At 60.5% G+C, this 21,908-nt stretch overlaps 11 protein-coding genes across 11 annotated transcripts; 5 read left to right on the forward strand and 6 right to left on the reverse strand.

Annotated features, from left to right (window-relative positions):
- Positions 1 to 1,467: 1,467 nt before the first annotated feature.
- SPRG_02197 (hypothetical protein) lies at positions 1,468 to 3,291 on the reverse strand. The gene is made up of 5 exons (XM_012340748.1): positions 2,899 to 3,291; positions 2,210 to 2,851; positions 2,110 to 2,159; positions 1,896 to 2,055; positions 1,468 to 1,847 (listed from the first exon to the last, which is right to left on the reverse strand). The coding sequence occupies exons 1-5, from the start codon at positions 3,256 to 3,258 to the stop codon at positions 1,563 to 1,565; spliced, it is 1,497 nt and encodes a 498-aa protein (XP_012196138.1). The 5' UTR covers positions 3,259 to 3,291; the 3' UTR covers positions 1,468 to 1,562.
- Positions 3,292 to 3,962: 671 nt separating this feature from the next.
- On the forward strand, positions 3,963 to 4,322 carry SPRG_02198 (hypothetical protein). The gene has a single exon (XM_012340749.1). The coding sequence runs from the start codon at positions 3,983 to 3,985 to the stop codon at positions 4,292 to 4,294; it is 312 nt and encodes a 103-aa protein (XP_012196139.1). The 5' UTR covers positions 3,963 to 3,982; the 3' UTR covers positions 4,295 to 4,322.
- Positions 4,323 to 4,557: 235 nt separating this feature from the next.
- On the reverse strand, positions 4,558 to 7,917 carry SPRG_02199 (hypothetical protein; the record flags this gene model as incomplete). Its single annotated transcript, XM_012340750.1, has 8 exons — positions 4,558 to 4,952; positions 4,999 to 5,830; positions 5,878 to 5,961; positions 6,016 to 6,473; positions 6,518 to 6,659; positions 6,708 to 6,766; positions 6,814 to 7,391; positions 7,442 to 7,917. 8 exons carry the CDS (start codon positions 7,915 to 7,917, stop codon positions 4,558 to 4,560), a joined length of 3,024 nt encoding a protein of 1,007 aa, XP_012196140.1.
- A 463-nt stretch (positions 7,918 to 8,380) lies between these two features.
- Positions 8,381 to 9,049, reverse strand: SPRG_02200 (tRNA (guanine-N(7)-)-methyltransferase; the record flags this gene model as incomplete). The annotated part of the gene is made up of 1 exon (XM_012340751.1): positions 8,381 to 9,049. One exon carries the CDS (start codon positions 9,047 to 9,049, stop codon positions 8,381 to 8,383), a length of 669 nt encoding a protein of 222 aa, XP_012196141.1.
- Positions 9,050 to 9,363: 314 nt separating this feature from the next.
- On the forward strand, positions 9,364 to 10,439 carry SPRG_02201 (hypothetical protein). The gene is made up of 4 exons (XM_012340752.1): positions 9,364 to 9,563; positions 9,613 to 9,855; positions 9,909 to 10,004; positions 10,061 to 10,439. Exons 1-4 carry the CDS (start codon positions 9,378 to 9,380, stop codon positions 10,406 to 10,408), a joined length of 873 nt encoding a protein of 290 aa, XP_012196142.1. The 5' UTR covers positions 9,364 to 9,377; the 3' UTR covers positions 10,409 to 10,439.
- Positions 10,440 to 10,909: 470 nt separating this feature from the next.
- SPRG_02202 (hypothetical protein) lies at positions 10,910 to 11,359 on the forward strand (the record flags this gene model as incomplete). Its single annotated transcript, XM_012340753.1, has 3 exons — positions 10,910 to 10,962; positions 11,012 to 11,189; positions 11,234 to 11,359. 3 exons carry the CDS (start codon positions 10,910 to 10,912, stop codon positions 11,357 to 11,359), a joined length of 357 nt encoding a protein of 118 aa, XP_012196143.1.
- Positions 11,360 to 11,627: 268 nt separating this feature from the next.
- On the forward strand, positions 11,628 to 12,072 carry SPRG_02203 (hypothetical protein). Its single transcript, XM_012340754.1, has one exon. The coding sequence runs from the start codon at positions 11,680 to 11,682 to the stop codon at positions 11,998 to 12,000; it is 321 nt and encodes a 106-aa protein (XP_012196144.1). The 5' UTR covers positions 11,628 to 11,679; the 3' UTR covers positions 12,001 to 12,072.
- On the reverse strand, positions 12,046 to 12,923 carry SPRG_02204 (hypothetical protein). The gene is made up of 4 exons (XM_012340755.1): positions 12,783 to 12,923; positions 12,580 to 12,737; positions 12,469 to 12,529; positions 12,046 to 12,412 (listed from the first exon to the last, which is right to left on the reverse strand). The coding sequence occupies exons 1-4, from the start codon at positions 12,897 to 12,899 to the stop codon at positions 12,080 to 12,082; spliced, it is 669 nt and encodes a 222-aa protein (XP_012196145.1). The 5' UTR covers positions 12,900 to 12,923; the 3' UTR covers positions 12,046 to 12,079.
- Positions 12,924 to 13,109: 186 nt separating this feature from the next.
- On the forward strand, positions 13,110 to 14,103 carry SPRG_02205 (hypothetical protein). The gene is made up of 3 exons (XM_012340756.1): positions 13,110 to 13,687; positions 13,736 to 13,843; positions 13,898 to 14,103. Exons 1-3 carry the CDS (start codon positions 13,168 to 13,170, stop codon positions 14,032 to 14,034), a joined length of 765 nt encoding a protein of 254 aa, XP_012196146.1. The 5' UTR covers positions 13,110 to 13,167; the 3' UTR covers positions 14,035 to 14,103.
- SPRG_02206 (hypothetical protein) lies at positions 14,032 to 17,438 on the reverse strand. The gene is made up of 2 exons (XM_012340757.1): positions 15,973 to 17,438; positions 14,032 to 15,923 (listed from the first exon to the last, which is right to left on the reverse strand). The coding sequence occupies exons 1-2, from the start codon at positions 17,402 to 17,404 to the stop codon at positions 14,104 to 14,106; spliced, it is 3,252 nt and encodes a 1,083-aa protein (XP_012196147.1). The 5' UTR covers positions 17,405 to 17,438; the 3' UTR covers positions 14,032 to 14,103.
- A 430-nt stretch (positions 17,439 to 17,868) lies between these two features.
- SPRG_02207 (hypothetical protein) lies at positions 17,869 to 21,783 on the reverse strand (the record flags this gene model as incomplete). The annotated part of the gene is made up of 2 exons (XM_012340758.1): positions 17,869 to 21,473; positions 21,515 to 21,783. 2 exons carry the CDS (start codon positions 21,781 to 21,783, stop codon positions 17,909 to 17,911), a joined length of 3,834 nt encoding a protein of 1,277 aa, XP_012196148.1. The 3' UTR covers positions 17,869 to 17,908.
- Between the last annotated feature and the right edge of the window lie 125 nt (positions 21,784 to 21,908).

Raw genomic sequence — 21,908 nt, forward strand, 5'->3', positions numbered from 1 at the left:
GACTTGTGGCGGATTGTCATCGTCGTCCGCCCTTTTCAAATCGATGCCCAGGTGCCACGTCGACCGCTATCTCGCGGCGACGCATCGCATGCCACCCTTGACGCAGTGGTAGAGCCGATATTTGGGGCGAATCGACGTCGGAGGACCTTTAAAAGGATGAAATGACATTGGGTTTGGTGTGTAAAGGTATAAATGTATGGGAAATCTCTGAAATGTCCATATCTATCGTGCGAGCCAAGCACAGTGTGCGCTGCTGTCATGATTATAGCTCCTCATGACTTGAATGGTGCGACGGCGTCAAAAGCAGCGGGTCGGAGCTCGGTGGGTTTGACTTGTGGCGGATTGTCATGTCGTCCGCCCTTTTCAAATCGATGCCCAGGTGCCACGTCGACCGCTATCTCGCGGCGACGCATCGCATGCCACCCTTGACGCAGTGGTAGAGCCGATATTTGGGGCGAATCGACGTCGGAGGACCTTTAAAGGGATGAAATGACATTGGGTTCGGTGTGTAAAGGTATAAATGTATGGGAAATCTCTGAAATGTCCATATCTATCGTGCGAGCCAAGCACAGTGTGCGCTGCTGTCATGATTATAGCTCCTCATGACTTGAATGGTGCGACGGCGTCAAAAGCAGCGGGTCGGAGCTCGGTGGGTTTGACTTGTGGCGGATTGTCATGTCGTCCGCCCTTTTCAAATCGATGCCCAGGTGCCACGTCGACCGCTATCTCGCGGCGACGCATCGCATGCCACCCTTGACGCAGTGGTAGTATATCGTTGTTTGGGGCGAATCGACGTCGGAGGACCTTTTAAAAGGATGAAATGACATTGGGTTTGGTGTGTAAAGGTATAAATGTATGGGAAATCTCTGAAATGTCCATATCTATCGTGCGAGCCAAGCACAGTGTGCGCTGCTGTCATGATTATAGCTCCTCATGACTTGAATGGTGCGACGGCGTCAAAAGCAGCGGGTCGGAGCTCGGTGGGTTTGACTTGTGGCGGATTGTCATGTCGTCCGCCCTTTTCAAATCGATGCCCAGGTGCCACGTCGACCGCTATCTCGCGGCGACGCATCGCATGCCACCCTTGACGCAGTGGTAGAGCCGATATTTGGGGCGAATCGACGTCGGAGGACCTTTAAAAGGATGAAATGACATTGGGTTTGGTGTGTAAAGGTATAAATGTATGGGAAATCTCTGAAAATGTCCATATCTATCGTGCGAGCCAAGCACAGTGTGCGCTGCTGTCATGATTATAGCTCCTCATGACTTGAATTGGTGCGACGGCGTCAAAAGCAGCGGGTCGGAGCTCGGTGGGTTTGACTTGTGGCGGATTGTCATGTCGTCCGCCCTTTTCAAATCGATGCCCAGGTGCCACGTCGACCGCTATCTCGCGGCGACGCATCGCATGCCACCCTTGACGCAGTGGTAGTATATCGTTGTTGAGGCACGTGTGTCTTTTGTGGGCTGCTGCGAAAACATAGTTACAGGAATGGATAATTTTTGCGCTCAAAAATGTCTCTAATTGTCGGTCTCCAGGATCGTATACATCTTGTTGCTTGCATCTAGTAGCCACGAAGGAGCTTTGCGACTTGGTGCGCGACACTGTTCTCGGTCGGTGCGGCCTGGCGGCGCAGGCGCGGGATGTCTTGGGCAATGATCTTCTGGAGCTCGTTGATGTCGTTGGCCTTGACCTTGGGGAGGTTCTGGAAGCCGAGCGTCGCGAGCGCGACTTGGAGGCTCGGGAGCACGCGGCGCCAGATCGAAAACACAAATTCGTCCTTCTCTGCGAGCTGGCGGCCGTAAATGCGCCGGAAGTGGTGCGTCAAGCCCTCTTCGCTCAGCAAGTCCTACCACATACATATATTGGACGATGATTGTCCACTATTGAACAGTACCTTTTCCATGTCCGAGAGGTGGTTGCGGTTGTACCACGAGAGGCCCGACGCCGACACAAGCGACGCGACCGAGACCGCCGCCGCAACTTCGGGCATGCCGCTCACAAAGGCCGAAGCCGCGAGCGCGTTACCGCCCACGAGCGCCGAGCTCGTCACCGCCCTACCGTATGCATTATATCCGTGACGTTATGATTCAAACGTCAAGTCGATGTACCAGCGGCTCCACTTTTCACGCGAATACTGGGCACGGACGGCCTCAAAGACCTACGGAAGGGCGACGTCAGATGGGTAGAGGGAAGAGGGACAAGGCGTACGGTCGCGTGCATCTCAAGCATGCGCGCACTGTCATAGAGGCGCGTGATGAGGTTGTCGGCGCGGCGCTCCGGGGCGCGCATGACGGCGTTGATGACTTCTTCGCGCGAGGCTTCGAGGTCGTCGAGGGCCGAGCCGAGGCCGGTCTCGGTCGTGCGAGCGCCCGTCTGCGAGTCCTTGACGGGGATGCACATGGTGTAGATGCGCGGGAGATCCTTGAGCGGGATGACCTTGGAAAGGTTCCAGCAGAGGCTGCCGTACGCACGCGCAAAGTCGTGGATCTTCTTGAACTGGTCAACCTTGTTGAGCACGATGTGAAGCTTGTGGTCCATGCCGACGAGCGAGTTGGTAAGGATCGAGAGCGTCTCGCCCGTCGTGCCCGGCTTGTCCGGGTCGAAGAAGAGCAAGATGACATCCGCGCGCTCAGCGTACCACTGGACGACCTTGGGGAAGTCGTAACCGCGGTCCGTCTCGGAGCGCATGTTCAGCGACGCTGGGCTGTCGATCATACCCGGACTGTCGACCATCATAAAGTTGTTGCCCATGGGGATCTCGGCGCGGATCTTGAGGTTCGTCTTCTGGATCAAGTTGGGGCCAAATTGGCGCAAGCCCGAGAAGCCCAAGTCCGGGTCGCCGATGAGCGCCTACATGAGCATGTATAAGTAGAAGAAATAGAAGCGTGGACATATACCGGGCCGTCCTGGTCGTAGTCGGCCGACCCGTTCGAGATGATGGTGAAGCCATCGTCCGTGGGCGCGACGCCCGTCGTCTGGATATCGCGCTTGAGGATGTGGTTGATGAAGGACGACTTGCCGCTCGAGTGGTTGCCGAGGAGGAAGACAAAGGGCAGCGCGGGCAGGCGGTCCTCGACCGCGCGGTTGAGCGGGCCGCAGAGCTTGTCGTTGAGCGGCAGCAGCACCTCGCGCTCCATGCGGGACGTCTCGCGCATGAGCTCGAGTGCGCCTTCGTTGCTCTTCTCATACGTCGAGGCCCAGCGGGCGGCCATCGCCCGCGGAGCGCGGAGCAGCGTGGGATGGCGGCGCAGCAGCATCTTCGTCGTCGCCTGGTTCGGAAGCAAAGAGACTGCGAATGCTGTGACCAGCGACTTGGAGCATTTCCATGCATCGCCCGCGGATTCGCTGCTTTTTTGCAGCATTTTAGCCAATCAAACCACAAGACTTCAAGTGGCATATGCCTCGTTCCACGATATCCGGATGACAATGCGATAGAGAGGACCGGTTTTTTGCCGGCGCCTGTCAGCGTGCCACGTACAAATGTATCGCCGCGGGGTCATCCTGCCGTGCCAAGGCGACCCCATTTGATGCGATTAAAGATCGAGCAAGATGAGACCCTCGGTCCAATACTTTCGCACTAAAGCGCACGTGTGTCATGCAGCTGGTAGACAATTAGAGAACCGAATTTTGAATACTGGGAAAAGTATGGCCACTGCAGGCAATGAGAGTACTATGTGCTTTCTTCCTACGTCGAGAAGGTACCGGCCTATGACCGCTATTACGTGAATGTGTTTGATGTTACTAATAATCCTATACGGTCATGCTACTCCAATAGCTGCTCCAATTCCAGCGCGGTCGCGAGCGTGATGTGGTTGCCGGTCAGGTTGCCGGTCTGTCACAAATCGGCATGTGCCAGATTCTTATATCCGGATGTGGGACGATACATCCGGAAATATTTGGCCCCGTTATCTTATTCTCGAAGGGTATACTTTGTTCAAATCACTTGCATAGATGACAAAGTTTCATTTTCGCATTTTCGCCATGTCCGACTACCCGCAGAAGCCACAGCCGATGGCCGCCCCCGCGCCTGCCATGGGTGTGCCCGTCGCCGTCGACCAGTACGGCCGCCCCGCCCAAGGCGTCCCCATGGCTATGGCCCAGCCGCCCGTCGTTGGCTTTGTCCAGAACAACTCCAACATCCAACGCGACGCGCAAGGCAACGCGCTCTGCCGCAAGTGCCATACGCCGTACCCGCTGCCCAATGGCTGCACGAGCTGGCGCTGCCGCCAGTGCGGCGAGCTGAACAACGCGAGCGTCTACGGCGACGAGTGCCCCTGCTGCAGCGTCATGTAAGCGCTCCACTAATCATCTTTATTTGCCTTGTGTTTCTGGGTCGCACCTTGGGCTCGTGGCACACAGCGAGACGACCTCCAGTTTCAAGGATTGTGCTTGGTCTGTCTGACATTTACTAGTCTTCCGTTTTGACGATTATGATCTCCTCTACTGTATGCTCAACCAAGAGGCGTTGCGACCCAGCCACGTGGCAAAGTTGCATGACCCTCAGCTGCTGGCTGGTAGACCCTCTTGCTCATGTAGTAAGTGCCAGTTTATAACTCTTATCGGAAAAACTTGAGCAAGTCGGCGAGCCCGAGGCGCCCGTCGCTGTCGGCGCCGGGCTTGGACGTCGCGAGGACCGTCGATGCCATGGTGGCTTTGCGTTCTTGGAGCTGCAGAATCATGTCTTCGACCGTGTCGTCGACGACATACTTTTTCACGATCACGTCGTGGTCCTGGCCCAAGCGGTGGACGCGGTCAATGGCTTGGTCTTCGAGCGCCGGGTTCCACCACGGATCGAGGAGCACAACGACCGAGGCAGCGGTCAGGTTGAGGCCGACGCCGCCGGCCTTGAGCGAAATCACGAGCACATTGGCCGACCCGCGGCTGAATTCCGACAGAACGCGCTCGCGCTCGTCTTGCTTGAGCGACCCGTCAAAGCGAACGGTCGAGAAGCCTACGGTATCGTTGAGATGGAGGAATCTACAAAACGTGGGTTGTACCGTGCTGGTTGAGCGTCGAGCCCACGAGGTCGAGCATGTGCGTCCACTGGGAAAAGACGACGACCTTTCGGTGCGGCTCCGAGGCTCGAAGCGCCTCGAGGTCGCGGAGAAGCTGGCGCATTTTGGTGCTCCCGGCACTGTCGCCCGGCGACGGCGTCACGTCGGCGCGCTCGGGCGGCGTGATCGGGATCAACTGGTCCAGACCCACGTCGGCGCGACAGACGGGGCAGACGGGCGCGGTGTCCAAAGCCGCGCGGACGCACTCGTGGCAGAGCAAGTGTGCGCACGGCGTGAGCACGGGCGATTGAGGCACGTCCAAGCAGACAGGGCACTCTTGGCAGTCGAGGCCTTCGTCTTGGATCTCGAGGATCCGACTTGAAATATACGTCTCGTCGCTGCTGTTCGTCGTTGACGTCGTCGCTGAGGACGACGACTCGGACGACGACTGCTGCAAGATGGCCGTGAGCTCGGCGTAGTAGTCGGCGTTGGTCGCGTGCTTGGTGGCCGTCGCCGCCGCCTTCTTCTTTTGCGCGACGGTCTTTTGCACTTCGGTCTTGCCCATGACAAGGAACGGGTGGTCGCACGCCTGGCGAAGACGCAGAAGGAGCGCAAAGATGGCCACGTAGCTCGCCATCGCGTTGCCGCTCTCGACGTAGCCGTAAAACTCACCGCGGCTCTTGGCGTACACGGCCTTGTAGAACTGGCGTTCCTCGGCCGAGAAGGTGAGACGCACGACCTCAATGCGCTTGGGCGGGAGCTGCACGATGAGCTCGCCCGTGCTCGAATCGCGGGTTGCTTTCGTGCGCCGAAGTAGAATGGGGCCCAGGATAGCCTCCACGTATCCAGTGAGTGGGCTTTGAAACCCGAGCGGACGCATACCTGAAGGCGCATCAAGGCGCATTGCTGGCCTTTCTCGTACGGCTGCGCAACGACTCGACTCCACCACTCGGTCTTGTCCCATGGCTAAAAGACACTCAGGGCCATCGATGTCAGAGCATCGACGTGGAGAGAACGTACTTGGTACTGGAGAAACACGAGCAATGACAAGATGTCTTCGAGCGAGTTTTGGATCGGCGTGCCCGTGAGGCACCAGCGGTGCGTGGCCGAGAGTGCCGCGCACGACTTGAAGTACGCCGTCGACCGGTTCTTGATGGAATGCGCCTCGTCCAGAATGAGCCGGTCCCAGTGGAACGCGTGCAGCGCCGACTCCTTCTCGCTCGAGAGCACGCCGTACGTCGTCAAGATGACGTCGGCGTCAACAGCGACCAGTGACTTCTTCGGCGCGTCGTAATACAGAGCGACACGGAGGGTCGGCGCGCGCGTCTCAAACTCTTGCTTCCACTGGTGCAGCAAACTCAGTGGGCACACGACGAGCGTCTTGGCACGCGTTCTGCCCGAAGCGTGCGCCGGTGTAAAATCCGCCGTGTACAATTTGGCCCGCGCCGCCACGAGTGCGAGCACCATGATGGTTTTACCTAGCATCGTGTGACGCGAGCCATCAACGTGTAGGAGGAGGTACCCATGCCCATGTCGTCGGCCAAGATGCCTCCTCGGCATGGCACGGGCGGCGCCGGCGGCGTCAGCGCAGCAAGGCGTTCGAAAACGTTGACGTAGTAGGGCACGGTTGCGCCGCGGTGGGTGCACGTCCGCGTCGACCAGAGCTATCGCAGAGCTGAGGATCCCTTGTGTGCCCTCCGATCTAATTGTACCGGATGCATCGTGCTGGACGACTCGTCGTCGTCGAGACTGACACTGGCGCCGTCCAGTCCTAGTGTCTTGTCAGATCAATCGTTAGGGTAGTTGCGGATTTTGTACGAAGCGCTTGGCCAATGAGGTGGCTGTCGCTGAGCGCGTTCTGGTTGAGTTCGCGAAAGAGCATCCAGCGCAGCGCCTCTTCTTGGTACGACCGCAGCGTGATGTTGTGCATCGTTCCGTGCACGGCCTCGGCGCTGTAGCCCGGAATCGCATCGTGAGGCGAGATGCTGGTGCGGTACAGCACATCGACGGACACGTCGTCGCTCATCTTTTCATACGTCTCGCCGGGCAGTACGAGCGTCGACGACGGCGTCAGAATCGACTTTTTCGGGCTCCCGAGAAACTCGAGGAGGAGGAAGGCCTTCTCCTTCCAGCGATGGTCGGTATACGTGACGGGCGTCTTCTCGAGCGCCGACCAAAAGGCTGGCGCACCAAACACAAACAGCTGGACTTGGAAGCGCGCAAAGACAGCCGACTCGAACGGCGCCTCAACGACCGTCGCGCCGACCGCCACAAGGCGCGCTGCCAAGAGCTCCGCGAGCATCTCTTCCCACGATTCGTCCATGCGGCCAACGACGACGTTGCCCGACGTCGTGACGACCCGCACCATGTTGCCGCCTTCGACCTGAAGGTGGAACCTACGGCAAAGAGCGCATGGTTGGTCGAGGTCAAGGGGTTCTTGACGTACCGTGCGCCAGTCTTGATCGAGCGGTCTTCGCGCCGCGTGACCGACGCATCGGCCGTCGCGACGCCGAGGTAGTACATGGATGGCTCCGTCGAGCGCGTCCAGTACGTGACGTCGCTGTCGGCGGTCGCTGCTTCTTGGCGCGACGCTTGTTCGTAGTAGGCTGCGATCGAGAAGCTGACGCTGCCCGCGTTCTTCTGGAGCAGCCGCCGCATCTCTTCGTCACTCACACCATTGCCCAAGCACTCGCGCATCTGCTGCAGCTTCTTCTCGAGCAGCCGCGCGTCTTCGCGGAAGAAGGACGACGACGTTGGCGTGGCGGCCTTGGTCTTCTTCTTGCCGCGCGCGGGCGTCGGCGAGGCGCGGGCGCGCTTGGCCGAGCCAAATTCCACGGCGCCAGGGCGGGCGGAGCGGCAGATCTCACAGCGCGCCGCCTGCGGCGGGTTCTCGAACGAGCAGTTCACGCACGCCCAGTCCATCGTGCTTTCCACTCAACCTCGTTGCGAGCCATCCGGATAACATGGTCGCCCGTCCGCATATTCCGGATACGGAAGGGTATCCGGCGCTCTCCCGCCGAATTCGCACAGATAAGTTGTCTTTTTTGGCGCCAACAGGGCTCGGACTATCGCAGCGCCAGTGGGGTAAAAATAGATGGGCACGGCGACAGTGACACACGTGGCACGCTCAGGGAGTGAATTGGCATCGCAGCGATCGTCAAGTCGCCATCATAGTTATTGGTTCCATGGTCTGTCATCAACAACAAGCTTGGTGCCAATCAACGCTCGTCGGGTCGTCTCCGTGGCCAGCTCGTAGAACGAGCCAGTGAGATGCAGACCTTTAGCTTGGCCTTTACAACACACCGCAACGCAGCACTCGGTTGAGGAAAAGGCCACCACAGCTAGCCTTGCAGTTAGGTACGTGTCGGAAGAAACAACATTTTTCTTAGTTTGCCCGGAACGCGGTCCGGTAAATGTCGCCGCCATGGTCCACGACGTACGTTTCGCGGTCTGTCGGGATGCCCATCGCATTCGTCTCGTGCGGGCCAGGCTCTTGCGTGAAGAGGTGCGGGTGCTCGGCAAAGACTTCGACCATGTACTCGAAGAGGTCGAGGACGTCGGTCTGCAGAAACACGGGCGTCGCCGGCGCCAAGTGCGTCGCGAGGGCTTGGACGAACGCGGGGTTGACGAGGCGGCGCTTGAGGTGGCGCTTCTTCATCCACGGGTCCGGGTGGAAGATCGAGACGCTCGAGATCGCATGCGTCGGGCGCAAGGAGGACAAGATCGCGTCAATGTGCAGGTTCATGTTGGCGTGGAGGACGTGAACGTTGCCAATCTTCTCTTCGTGGACGCGACTGACGGCCTCAAGCACGAGCGGCTCGCGGATCTCGACGCCCAGAAAGCACTGCGTCGGGTGCTCAGCGGCGAGCGCAAAGAGATACCCGCCACGCGCGCAGCCAATGTCCAAGTGCACCTGCGACGACGCAGGCGGAAAGAGGCTTGGCCAATCCGGCAGATCGATTGGCGCCTCGAAGCGCCGGGCGAGCGGGTTCACGTGCTGGCGCACACGCACCTTGGTGCTCAGCGCGCGTGCCAGACGACCGATCGCTGCCATGCTCCACCAAAATACAAGTGCCAATTGGACTATTGTCCTAATTTTGTCCTAAATATGTCCTAATTTCGATCCTAACCAGGTCCATTGCAATGACGCGAGCATATAGTGCCGCAGCAGACAGCTTGGTCGATCGAGAACGAGGCGACATCAAAGTTTGCATGTAGTACAGGACGTGCTGTTGCTGCATGCAGAGCGCTGTGGTGGAGCAGTGTCCGTAGACGCTGCCTTCGAAAGTGCGGGCGAGATATGCGACATGAGGACAAAAAGTCCCAATTAGGACAAAATAGGCCCATTGCACCAGCCAATCCTGAAACCAATCATCAGAACCATGGCAGGCAGCAGCGCGAAGCGGAAGCGCGAGTACAGCGAGGACGAGAAGCTCAGCCACCAGGCGTCGGTCGCCTTTTCGCGCGAGCTCAAGAAGATCAAGACGTTTGAGCTCCAGAAGGTCATCAAGGTGCTCGGGAAGGATCCGGAGAACCCGGCGCTGCAGATCCAGGTCGAGCTCCTCAAGGTATGCGCGCCAAGACGGCCTTGGCGTACATCTTATGGCGTGCTTGTAGAACCTCGACATTTCGCTGGTTGTGCGCCGTGCACTTCTTTCTCTGGGCCTCGACCCGCCGGCGAAGCAGGCCAAGGCCGTCGAGCTCCCGGACGAGCTTGCCGCCAAGATCAAGGCGATCGAAACCTCGCTCCTCAAGCACAAGCGTCTCGCGCCCGTCATGAAGACGTGGAAAGAGAAGACGGGCGAGCGCGCCGAAAAGCTCTTCAAGGAAGAAAACGCCGAGCTCAACAAGTCGCGTGGCGTACGTCCGACTCTCGCTTCTCCAATATGGACGACGACTCATGTGGCTGCTAGAAAAACGGACTCGGTGCGCGTAGTAGCGCAGCGCCTGTCTCACTCTTCGTCGGGACGCTCTCGGGCTTTGGCGACGCCAACGACCGCGCCAAAGAGGTTGGCATAGCATCGTCCAGGAAGCTCCGTGCGTATCATTGTCATGTGCTGCGTAGGAAGATGTGATTGCCGATTTTTTGGGCGAGAAGCACAAGAAGAACCGTCCTGGCCAGCGCGCCCGTAAGCAAAAGGCGCTCATGATCGAAGCCGCCAAGACCGGTCGGCCCGTCGAGTCGGGCGGTTCGTTCCGTGAGAAGAAGGAGCGCCCGAAGCCGGCGAAGAAGCCGTCCACGCCCGCTGCTGCCAAACCGACCAAGCCCTCGCGCGTCGAGCGCACGCGGCCCGAGGCACCGGCCGTCGACAAGACGTCACATCCGTCGTGGGCCGCCAAGCAGGCCCAGAAGGACAAAGAGAAGGTCGACATTCACGCCTTCTCGGGGAAGAAGGTCGTCTTTGACGACTAATAAGACTATAAATGCACACGTGAACCGACCGACGCTGCAGTCCGCTTACCAACGAGGCCACTACGTAGTGCACAGCTCTTCGCAGCAGCTCCAGCCGTTGGCGTCCATTGAGCCAAGTGTTATTAGCATGACAGAGCTCGGCTATGAGCAGCAGTCGGGGTCCATGATCGGCTGCTACGCTGCATGTTTTAATGTTACTGGCACTGGTATCGTGGACTGCGACGCTTGGCCATTCTATACAATGACGAGTCTCTCGAGCAATTCGCCAGACCAGATCGTTGGCAACGACGAGGTCGCGTCTTGCCCGCAGCGGATTCCTGTGGCGACAAACAGTGTCTTCGAACGAACTAGTGGCAGCATCATCGGAGGCGTCCACGTAGCGGCGGGTGGTCTTTGGCGCCACTGAATTTTGGTGCTAGAATGTAGGTCGTAAGACAATCACTCGGTACTGGCTGCCTGGTCTCCCCAGAGCCCATTTCTGAAAACACTCAACCAGACTCAATGAGCATGTGGGCAACGTGGACCTACGTGCTGCTGCCGCCGGCCGTCGTCTTGTACGCACCTTCCGCGCTACGTGGCATGGCGTCTCATGCGCCTGCGTAGGCTCATGCTCCTCACGATCCCGTTCCCGCGCATGATCGCCAAGGGCGTCGTCCGCTTCGTCGACATGCTATTCAAGATTGAGCTCGCGGGCATCCCCGTCGTCTCGGTGATCACGTTTCTCGCGTTTGTGTCGCTCGCGGGCCAGACGTACGACCTCCAGAAGCGCTACACGCACCCTGTTGAAGGCCTCGAGAAGCACTACTCGGCGGATCTCCAGCAAAGGCGTCGCGCTGGCGCTCGGAGCGCAACTGGTGGATCAGTGCGCTCACGTTTACGATCTACTGGATGCTCATTCGCTTCCAAGCCATGAAGAAGCAGCTCCTCGCCGCGCAGCGCCGCGACGACTAGGCGCTTTGATCGCCAACGGATGTTTTGATATGAATGCATGCTGCTTTGTTTGCTAAATGGACTGTCTTGGCAGGCTCTCGGCGGCTGCTAGAACCCGTCGCATCCCACAGAGGGTCCGTTGCAGAGATGCTGGAACGTCGTCTTGCGCCGAGGCCAACGCACACAGCGTGGCATCCCATAAGTCACGGTGGCGGTGCGAGACGCAGCCTGGTCTCCGCCGTGACGAAGAAGAAGAAGGCCGTTGACAACCGACGGTAGTCAGAAAGATCGCAAGTCGGAAGCTAATTTGGGGATCTTGGCCATGTCATTTTGAAGATTGCATGGACGATCCTCTCTTGTGCCAGTACGCGCCGCGGGGCAAGTGCCGGGAGCCGCGGGCGCGCAAGCCCAACGGCCATCTGCACTCACTTTGTGCGCACCACCGCGCAAGGCAGAACGCCAACCAGCGGCGGCGCGATACCAAGCTCCGGCGCCTCAAGACAATGTACCGACCGCTCTTGCTGCCGTACGCCGTGGCCGCGCCGCCGACGTATGCCCGGGACACACCGCGTCTCCCGCCCATCCGCTTTCTCTTGCACCGCCATGATGGGATGCCGCACCCCATGTGCTCGGCCTTGTCGTCGACCTACTTGCACGCTTGAAGCACACGTGACCGTCGGCGCAAGGCGATCGAAGCAGACCACAAGCATGGGTAATGGAAACGTGTTATCGAATCGTCGTCTAGTTGCCACCGAGCAAGCGCTTGAGGGCGTCACGCTCCTCTTCCGAGTCGGCCTGAAGGATCTGGCGGTTGTCTTGGATCTTGATGATCTCGCCCGTGTACGTCTGGACAATCAAGTAGACGTACTCGCCCTTGTTCATGCTCGCGTACGTCTCGGCCCACGCCTGCGCCTTGCCGTTCGGGCCCTGAAGGTTGAACTTGATGCGAAGACGCGTCTTGTTGCCTTCCTTGTCGTTGAGCTCGACGTGCTCGATAAAGTTGCGGCGACCCTCCTTGTGGCCACCGTGGTCACGGCCGTAGCAGCGGATCGGCGCGCCCAAGCGCTGCAAGACCTACCATCCACCATGCATTGTGAGCGCAGGTTCACATATGAGCACTTCGTATGTACCATGTCGTTCTGCAAGACAATGTCACTGGCTTCGCTGAAGAGCGAGTTGGGGCTCATGCGGCTAGGATAGCATTCGGTGAGCTTTGGTCCCACATCACGATCGCCATCTACCTCGGGAAGAGCTCGCGCACGATAAAGTAGCCGCAGACGACCGACAAACCGGCAATACCGGCCCACATGCCGACCTGCGTGGTGGCAGCGACCTTCTCGTACGGCGTCAAGACGATCGCATCCGTCTGCGCTTCCGCCTGCGCCGGGTTGGGCTTGGCCTACGACGCGGTCAGCTCCAGCACAGCGTAGCATTGGTTGCGTGCCTTGTCGCAGAAGTGGCGGCGGTTCAGAGGCGCGCGGTTGGCCTTGGCCGGTGCCACGAGGGTCCGGGTCTTGGTCGCGCGGGCGACGGCGCGGCGGAGGTTGGCCACGGCAAACATCTTCGGCAAAGTTCGGGAAAGCGCAATGCTGACTGGTGCCAGTCCATCGGTCGCACGTATATACGGCAGATGCCGAATTTAATACTTGTAACCGGATCCGAATGCGGAAAGAATGTCGTGCGTCGACTAAATGGGTACCAGTCCGTGGGGGAAAACCTAGTTTTGCCCACGACGTTTCGGCAAGATGCGATCAGATAATTGCTGCTTGTGGCAGGATTTGGGACAAATCGTTCAGTCGGTCACGCCCGACTAAACGTTAATCAGCAACATGGGGCCGACGACACGTTGCCTGTGGGCCATGGTCCTAGGCGCAGCCGCGCTCGCCCGCGCCGAGGAGACGCCGCATCCGCCCGTGATCCTCGACGACTTTGACCCGTACAAGCAGCAGGACCAGGACCTCGTCATGGGCATGGGCACGCACGGGAAGCTCGCGCCGGCGGCCGTCCAGAACGAGCACCTGAGCAAGTTTGACTTTGACCCGTCCGAGGGTCTCACCTTCTACATCGAGAAGCTCGAGTCGTCGTGCTTCTTTGAGGACGTCAAGTCGCTCGGCGACAATGTCTCGGGCGCGTACATCGTGTCGACCGCGGCCGCGACCATCAACGTGGTCGTCAAGGACCCGACCGGCGCGATCGTCTTTAGCCGCGACGACGACGTCGAGGGCACGTACGAGGTCAAGCCGTCGAGCGTCGGAGTCTACGAGGTGTGCTTCGTCAACGACGCGAGCGACGGCAAGCTCGTGAGCCACGTGACGCACACGCTGCAGTCGCAGCACCCCGTCGAGAAAGGTACGCTCGCATACCATATCCATCTTCCTCCTCCTCCTCATATGCTAGAACACGTGAGCATCCTCGCCAAGTACGCGTCGCACCTCGACATTCGCCTCGGCGAGCTCGAGTCGGAGCAGCGCTTGATGCAGCTGCGCACGGACCGGCACATGAAGAGTACGTCCGATCTCAGCGCTTCGTTCCTTCTTCTAAACATGCGGCCATGAGTAGCGGAGAAGAGCACGAACGATCGCGTCTCGCTCGCCGGGACGCTCGAGTCGCTCGTGTACGTTGCCTGTGTCCTGCTCCAGATCTGCTACATCAAGCGGCTGCTCGAGAGCCCGCGCCACGTCAAGTCCTGGGCGTAGTCGATACATCACCCATCATATATCCATCCGCATGATGATGCGTAGTTACATGAATCATCTACAAAGGGCCTAGTGGGCGCTCGAGATGGCGTCGACGAGCGCATCAAGGAGCGTGTCGCCGAGGTTGGCGTCGCCCGACGACACTTGGAGGCGCAGCGTGCCCGTCGCGTACTGCATCTCGATGGTCGCGAGGAGCCACACCTCCTTCTTGTCCGACCGGAGCTTGCCGCAGAGCTGCATGACGACAGGTGCCTGGACGTTGCCGGGCATGAGCATCTGGTGCGGGTTGACGTGGCAGAGGTTGAGTGCGTGGCCAACGTGCTGCGTGAGCGCGGCGAGGGTCAATGGCGTGGAAAACTGCTGCAGCTCGTTAGACGCAATCTTGTGCTTGGACCAGAGCGCCGTAAACTGGTCGGGCGTCACGTGGAAAGGGTGCAGGAGCTCGCCGATCGACGGCGTGAGCACGCCCGAGTACGCGTCGTCGTCCTCGGCGCTGCCCGTGAGGATGCGCACCGGGACGCCCTTGAGCTTGCCCGCGAAGTCCACGTGCAATTGGACCATCGACGACGACCCGGGGTACACGACGGGGACTTCGGGAAAGGGCACGAGCGCGCCGTGCGCGTGCGCATCGAGCTCGACGCGAATGCGCGCGATCGGCGTCGACGACTGGTTGAGGAGGTAGCACTGGACCACAATCATGTTGGGCGCGTACATGGACGGCGTCCGCAGATAGCTGTACTCGATCTGGAGACCGTCGCCAACGGCACTTGCGAGCAAGACGGAGCGGGACGTCGGCGCCGCCGCGTTCATTGTAAGGTTGCTCAAGTCGGCCATCATGCTCATCGAGTTGATGGACGACGACGACGACGATGCGCCCGTCGAGAGAAAGTCGAACGGATCCAAGAGGTTGCGCGTCGGGGCCGGCGCCGGCGCTTGCTTTGTCGGTTTGCGCTGCTTGGTGGGCTTCACGGGCTCCGACTCTTCCGACGAGCTCTCTTCTTCTTCTTCTTCGGAGCTTTCCTCGTCTTCCGACTCGTTGTTGTCCGAAGCGTCGTCGTCACTCTCGGCCTCGCTGTCGTCGTCATCGTCCGAGGCGTTGTCGTCACTGTCAGCCTCGCTGTCATCATCACTGTCATCCTCGCTGTCATCCTCGCTGTCGTCGTCTTCGCTGCTGTAAAAGCCACGCGACGTCGACTTGGCCGACGGCTTCTTACTCGAAGAGGACTTCTTCTGGGCGTCCTTGACGATCGCCGGCGCCTCGACCGACCCGTCGCGTAGCTTCTTGTCGACCTTTTCGAGGCGCCACGTCGGGAGGGGGAGGTACCCGGGCACATTGTGATGCACGAGCTCCGAGAGCGATCCGAGCGTAAACTTGGACTTGGTTTGCTCGTAGCAGCCAATGAGCGGCGCGGGCTTCTTGCTCAGAAAGAGCGTTTGCGGGCTGAGACCGTCGCCGAGGAGCGCCGAACGCACAAGGCGCGCGCGGTCGCGAATGTCGTAGTCCAAGTCAAACTTGCAGAGCTCGACGACGTACTGGAGGCACAGCTGCACCTTGGGGTGGTTGGGCGTCTTGAGCGCGAGCTTGACGGCCAAGCTCAGCAACTGGAGCTTCACGTCCGAGTCTTCGTCCGTGAACGTCGCGCACATGCAGCGCAGCGTCTCGGGCGCCACGGGCTCTTCGGCCGCAAACTCGCCGAGCATCCACACGATCGACGCGCGGGCTGACGGCGACGAGACGCGGCCCGAGACCATCATGGCCGCGAGCGACCGGACGACCTTGACCGCCTGCGACGCGTTGGGTGCCTGCACTTGCTGCAGCAGCTGGCGGATCACGACAACGCTCTCGGCCACGACGCTCTCATGGACAGAACGCACAAGGCGCATGAGTCCTATCATCCAAAGGGTAGAATTCAGACACAAATAAGAAAGAGGCATTACCCTTGAGGCACTTTTCCGAGACGGACGGCATCGCGTCGGCGACTCGGCCGAGCGCACGCACGGTCATCGTGACAAAGCCCTTGTCCACGTGGCGCACGTACGCTTGGAACTCGCGCAGAATCGTCGGCACCGTGTCTTCCGTGACGAGCGCCGTGAGGATGTCGAGCTTGAGCTGGCGCGTGTACGCGGGGTCGGTCGCCCGCACAAAGAAATCTTGGAGGAACGGGAGAAACATGTCGGGCCGCGCGGTCGCCATGGACGCAATGACCGAGAGGACGACGTACTGGATCTCGCGCTGGTTGCGCATGATGCGCACGAGCGACTTGCCGAGGAGCGTGCACGTCGCCGTACTCTGCGTGCCGCAGTAGTAGTGTAGCGTCGACACCGAGAGCACGACCGCCGAATTGCGCGACTTGAGCAGCGGGATCGACGACCGCAACAAGAGTCGGTGGTCCTCGTCAAGCTCTTCGCCGCCGCCAATGCCACTCGCCACGTCCGTCGAGCGAAAGACGGACCCGACGTTCGGCATGTGTTCGCGCTGCGACGACGACGCGCTGCCGCCGAGCATGAACGGCGACGCGTTGTAGCCCTTGTTGTTGTTGTTGCTCTTGGCCTTGGGGTCTTCCTCCTCGTCTGAGTAAAACCCCTTCTTGACCTTGCGCTTCGGGAACTGGTCCTTCTGGTTCTGCGGCGGCGGGTCTTGCTTGGGGCTCTGGAACTGCTCGCGGCAGTAGCGCGTGAGCACCTGCATCACGACCGCTTGGCCCCACTCGTCAATGTCGGCGAGGAGGTGGCAGAGCTTCCGGAACGGTCGGTGGAGAAGGTCCATGCGGTCGGGACAGATCTCGTTGAGCGCCTGCACCGCGCTGCCGAGGACCATCGTGCTCGAGTCTTCGAGGAGCAGCGCAATGATCTCTGCAAGCACCTCCTTCTGGTCGACGCTGTCCATGGCGTGGACCTTGCTCAGCGCGTTGGCCGCGCACTTGCGCACGTACGGCGACGAATCGCCAGCACACTTGCGGATCGCAATGATCTGGATCTGGATGATATCGCGGACGCGGATGCTCGTCATGACACGCAATGCGAGCGCGCGAATGAGCTGGTTCGGGTCGGCCAAGTCCTTCTGGAACGAGTTGATCGAGAGGAGCGCGAGCTCCCGGCACTGCGCGTTGGCGTCGGCGTAGTGCACGAGGTACATGTACACCATCTTCTTGACCTCGACGCTGTTGACAATCACGTTCTTGACCACGTCGGCGAAGAAGAGCGAGACGTCTTCGCCCTTGCTGATCATGGCGAGGAGCGTCTTCATAGCCTGGAGCTTCTCCGAGACGCCGGCGCTGCCCGTCTTGTTGTCCAGGAGCTTCTTAATCCGCTCCATGTTGACGCTCTCTTCGAAGAAGTGGGCATCGCCGCTAATGCCACGGACCGCCATGCTGCTGCCTACTGCCTGCTGCCGTCCGCTTGCGAAATGACCTCAAAATCTTCGCTGGGCTCGTCTTATTGGTCAAATATCCGTCAATATATCTCGAACATCCTACCAAAAACACTTGATTTCTGTATGCACGGACGATAGCGCACCATTTCAGCATATTGGGTGCGCCTTTCTAGTATCCGGCAGTGTCCGGTTGGTGGATTAGAGCACCCGCTCATGACATTTGCGGCCTTTCTCGAGGCAACCGCGAGGATCGCCACAGCCATCTGCAGTGTACGACACCCCAGCGAGTCTGCGCAGCCCTTTGTGTACGGCTATCAACGATAACAAGCTGTCTACCTCCGACGGTGCCGCCCAGCTGCATCAAGTGCATGCGACTCCGCAGCGTCGTTCTCGCTGCCTGCATCACCAAGACGACCCCACTGCCGCTTCTGTGTTGTCCTTCTCAACCAATTCGTGTGTCATCCACGCATGCATAAATGTATATTTCGACTCGATTTAACTCTAGACCTTCTTGGGTTCGTCCAGCGGCTTTTCAAAGACAACGCGCGAGAGGTGGAGCTTCTCGATGCTAAAGCCGACTTCGCACCAATTGAGGTAGTACTTGTACTTGCGGTAGACCGTCGGCGGCAGCGCGTGGCGGTACGCGTCGAGGTTCTCGGCCCAGAGCCGCAGCGTCTCGGCGTAGTCGTGCGACCGCGTCTCGGTGAAGACGCGCTTGAACTTGTGCTCCATGAACGCTTCGTGGAGGAAATCCAAGTTGGGCACTTGCTGCCCGGGAAAAATGTGCGTCGTCACAAACGTCCCCAGCGGCACGGGCGTCCGGCTGCGCGCGACCGGGTTGTTGAACGCGTAGGCGTGGATGACCTGCAGAACGACGCGGCCGCCGGGCTTGAGCGCGCGGTAGCACGCGGCCGCAAAGTCGCCATAGTGGGCTGCGGGCACGGCTTCAATCATCTCGACGGCGGTCACCGCTGCGTACTCGTGCGTGGCCGGAATGTCGCGGTAGTCGCGCAGCGAGAAGAGCGCGTCGCCGTAGCGCTCGCGCGCCGCCGCGACCATGGACCGGCAGTTGCAAAGCCCCGTGGCTTCGATGCCCGCTTCCCGCGCGGCATGGACAAGGAAGCCCCAGCCGGACCCAATGTCGAGGAGCTTTTCGCCTGGCTGCGCCTGCGTGAGCGAGAGCATGCGCTGGACCTTGTGGCGCTGGGCGTCGCGGAGCGAGGCGTTGGGCGGGAGGCCGTCCCAGCTCGCGCTCGTGTACACCATGTCGTCGCCGAGGAAGGCCTTGAAGAGCGCGTTGCCGTCGTCGTAGTGCTCGGCGATCGAGTTGGCCGACTGCGTCCGGTCGAGGTCGCCAAACTTGAGGAGAAAGGCCGCGCGGCGCAAGTAGAACGTCGGCGAGAGGTACGGCAGAAGCAAGACGACGAGGTTGTCCTGGAGGTTCGCGGCCGCGAGCGTGTGGAGCACGTCCGTGAGCGTCGCGTTCGGACCGAGCTCCCACTCGTTGCGTACAAAGGCCTCGCCAAGACCGAGCTCGCCGTTCGCGAGGAGCGCTTCAAAAAACGCGAACGGCTGCTTCAAAACAACGACTTGCGCGGTCGGGTTCGCCGGCACCTCTTGCACGAGGAGGAGGCGGCCCGACGTCGCCGCGAGCACGGCAGCCTGGAGCACGTGCGTCACGAGCGCATCCCGTTTCGCGAGAAACGCCGGCGACCGAGAGAGGAAAGCCCATGCCGTGCCAACGCCAGCTTGCAGTAGCAGCAAGCCCGTAAGCAGCGGCCACGAGAAGAGCACTGGTTCCCACGGGTGCAGGAGCGCAATCACACCCACGATGATCGCATGCGCGTAAAACTCCCAGTTGGACGACGGCTCGAGAAAGCTAAAGCCGAGGTGCGTCGCCAAGAGACTGTGGCTCGATGCCAAAAGCGTCTCGGACGGCGCAGCAAGCAAGCTCTGCACGACGCTACTCGCCAGCGCGGCCTGCGTCGCAATCGCGTAGCCGCCGACCGCGTTGGCCGTGGACTGGCGCGCCGCCCAGAGGTACAAGACGTTCAGATACGTTGCGCTCGCCGTCACATACAGCGGCAGTGGCGACGCGACAGCAGCCGACGCAAGCGCCAAGTTGCCGTAGCTCAAGAGGCGCAGCGCGTCCGCAGGGGTCGTCGAGAAGATCGAAACGGCGAACGCCAGCACGGACGAGATGGCGAGCGAGACGTTAAAGTTGGTCGACGTGCCCGCGACAAGCGCCGCCAGCAGTAGCACGAGGTAGGCGAGGCCTGAGGCCGGGATGAGCGCGCCGTGGTACCGGTGGTGCATTGCGAGCAGCGGTCCGAGCGCGCCAAAGAGGAGGGATGACACGAGCATGTCGGCTTGGAAGAACGCGATGGCGACGGTCATAAACGCAAGGATGGGCGTAAACAGCATCGGCGAGAGGAGGCTGAGCTTGGGCTGCGCCTTGTACGCGTGCATGGCCATGCCGGCGGCAAAGAGCTTGGCGGCCTGCACATAGATCTGCCATACCGTGCGCCACGAGCCGGTCCGGATGGTGTGGCTCTTGTTGTAGTCGACCTTCCAGGACGCTGTCATGATGACAGCCTTGGTGTCGACCTCGCGGAGCGTCACGGTGATGCTCGACGTGCCCACGAGCTTGAACTCGTACTCGCCGACGGTCGGCTTGCCCGGCGGTGCGTTGAAGGGCGAGACGTGCATGATCTTGGGATGGACCGCAGGCGCCAGCACGTCGTTGGGCAGAACGCGCATCGCATACAGACAGCGCTCGTTCCACGGCGTGTTGTGCACTTCAACGAGCAGCGCCTGGAGCGTCCCGGCCTCGTCGTACGCAAAGTACGGCGTGAGCGGGTTGAAGCCGAGACCGAGGTACCGGAGGTTCACGATTGTCTCGATCTTGCCGGCGGGCCAGTAGTTGAGGCGCGATGCGAGCTCGCGGCGCACGCACGTGTCGATGGGCACGCGCACGTCGCCAAAGTGGTCGCGCCGGTGGAACGACGGCGGCGGGCAGCGCGTGTCAAACTTGTGCAAGTGCATGTCGTAGTCGATCGTGTACGCCTTGTCGGCAGGAAGGAGGCGCGCATGGTGGCTCGACCCGACTACGCTGGCGGCTGGGAGGCCCGAGAGCGTCGGAAACTCGACGGGAATGTCGTCGCGGCATAGCGCGCGGCGCGCCGCCAAGAGCCCCGAGACCGCGCCATCTTCGTGGAAGCCGTTGCGAAGCCACGCGCCGGCAAAGTAGACGCTCTTATGGCCCTGGAACGCTGCTTCTTGGAGCTGCCCTTCGTACGCCGACTGGTTCATCGTCGGGTGCGCGAGCGTCGTCTCAAAGAACGTGCCCTCGGGCGTTGTCGCCGGGTTCAAACTCAAAAACACGTTGTCGTTGGAAAGGTTCTGGAGGCGCGAGATCCAGTACGTGACCTGCGGACCGTCGGCCGGCGTCCCCGCGACGTTCCAGGACGACCAATCCTCCTTGAGCGTCGGCATGCCCGTGCTGCTCGTGTGGCACACGATGCGCGACGGGTTGGTCTCAAACTTGGCGAGCCAGTCGCGCGTGGTCGCTGGCGGCTGGAGCGCCGCGGCTTCGGGCGCACTGCACGTGAGGATGAGCGCGTCGTACGGAAGGCGCTCGCCCGACTCGAGCACGAGCTCCTTGGCGTCGTCGTCGATGCGGCTCGCCTTGGACGACGTGCGCACCTCCAAGTTGGGGCAGAGCGCCACGAGCTTTTGCACGTACGTCTCGGACCGGTTCGCCGGGGTTGTCCATGCGACGGTCTCGAGCGTCAGGAACATGTGATGGTGCATGAACTTGAGGAGCGGCTGGATCGGGAAGTCCATCGCGCCTTCATGGGACGTGCTCCAGACCGCTGAGATGAAGGGCACGAGCCACTTGTCGACGAAGCGCTGGTCGAGGCCAACCGCAAACTCGCGCGTCGTCGTCGTGCGTGGCGTCTCGTCTTGGAGAAACGCAAGGCCGCGCTTGGCGAACTCACCGTGCGCCGAGATGAACTGCCAGAGACGCGGCCGGAAGACGTTGCGGAGCGTCCAGGCCCACCGCCTTGGAAGGACCACGAAAAGTCCTTGTCAAAGACCGAGAACGACATGTCGGACGGCTCGACCTCGGCGCCAATGTCGGCAAAGAGCTTGTTCAAGTTGGGGTACGTGAGGTTGTTCATGACCATGAAGCCAATGTCCATGCGCTCGCCGGACGGCCCATCGATCGTGTAGGCGTGGCCGCCGAGGCGCGGCGCGGCCTCCACCAGGGTCACGCGGGAGTCTGAGTACTTGCAGATGGTGCGCGCTGCCGTGAGGCCCGTGACGCCCGAGCCGACGATCACAATTCGCTTCGGTAGCGCTGGGTCGACCATGGTGAAATCCAAAATGAGCTATGAGCTCGAGGATCAAGGATGTGTCCGTGGCGCACGCGATCCAGTGTGGAAAACTGCCGTGGGAAACGTACGTGGCACTTCAGAGGCTGTGGGACGACGTGGGA

The sequence above is a fragment of the Saprolegnia parasitica genome (assembly GCF_000151545.1).
Source record: "Saprolegnia parasitica CBS 223.65 unplaced genomic scaffold supercont2.5, whole genome shotgun sequence".
NCBI lineage: Eukaryota > Oomycota > Saprolegniomycetes > Saprolegniales > Saprolegniaceae > Saprolegnia > Saprolegnia parasitica.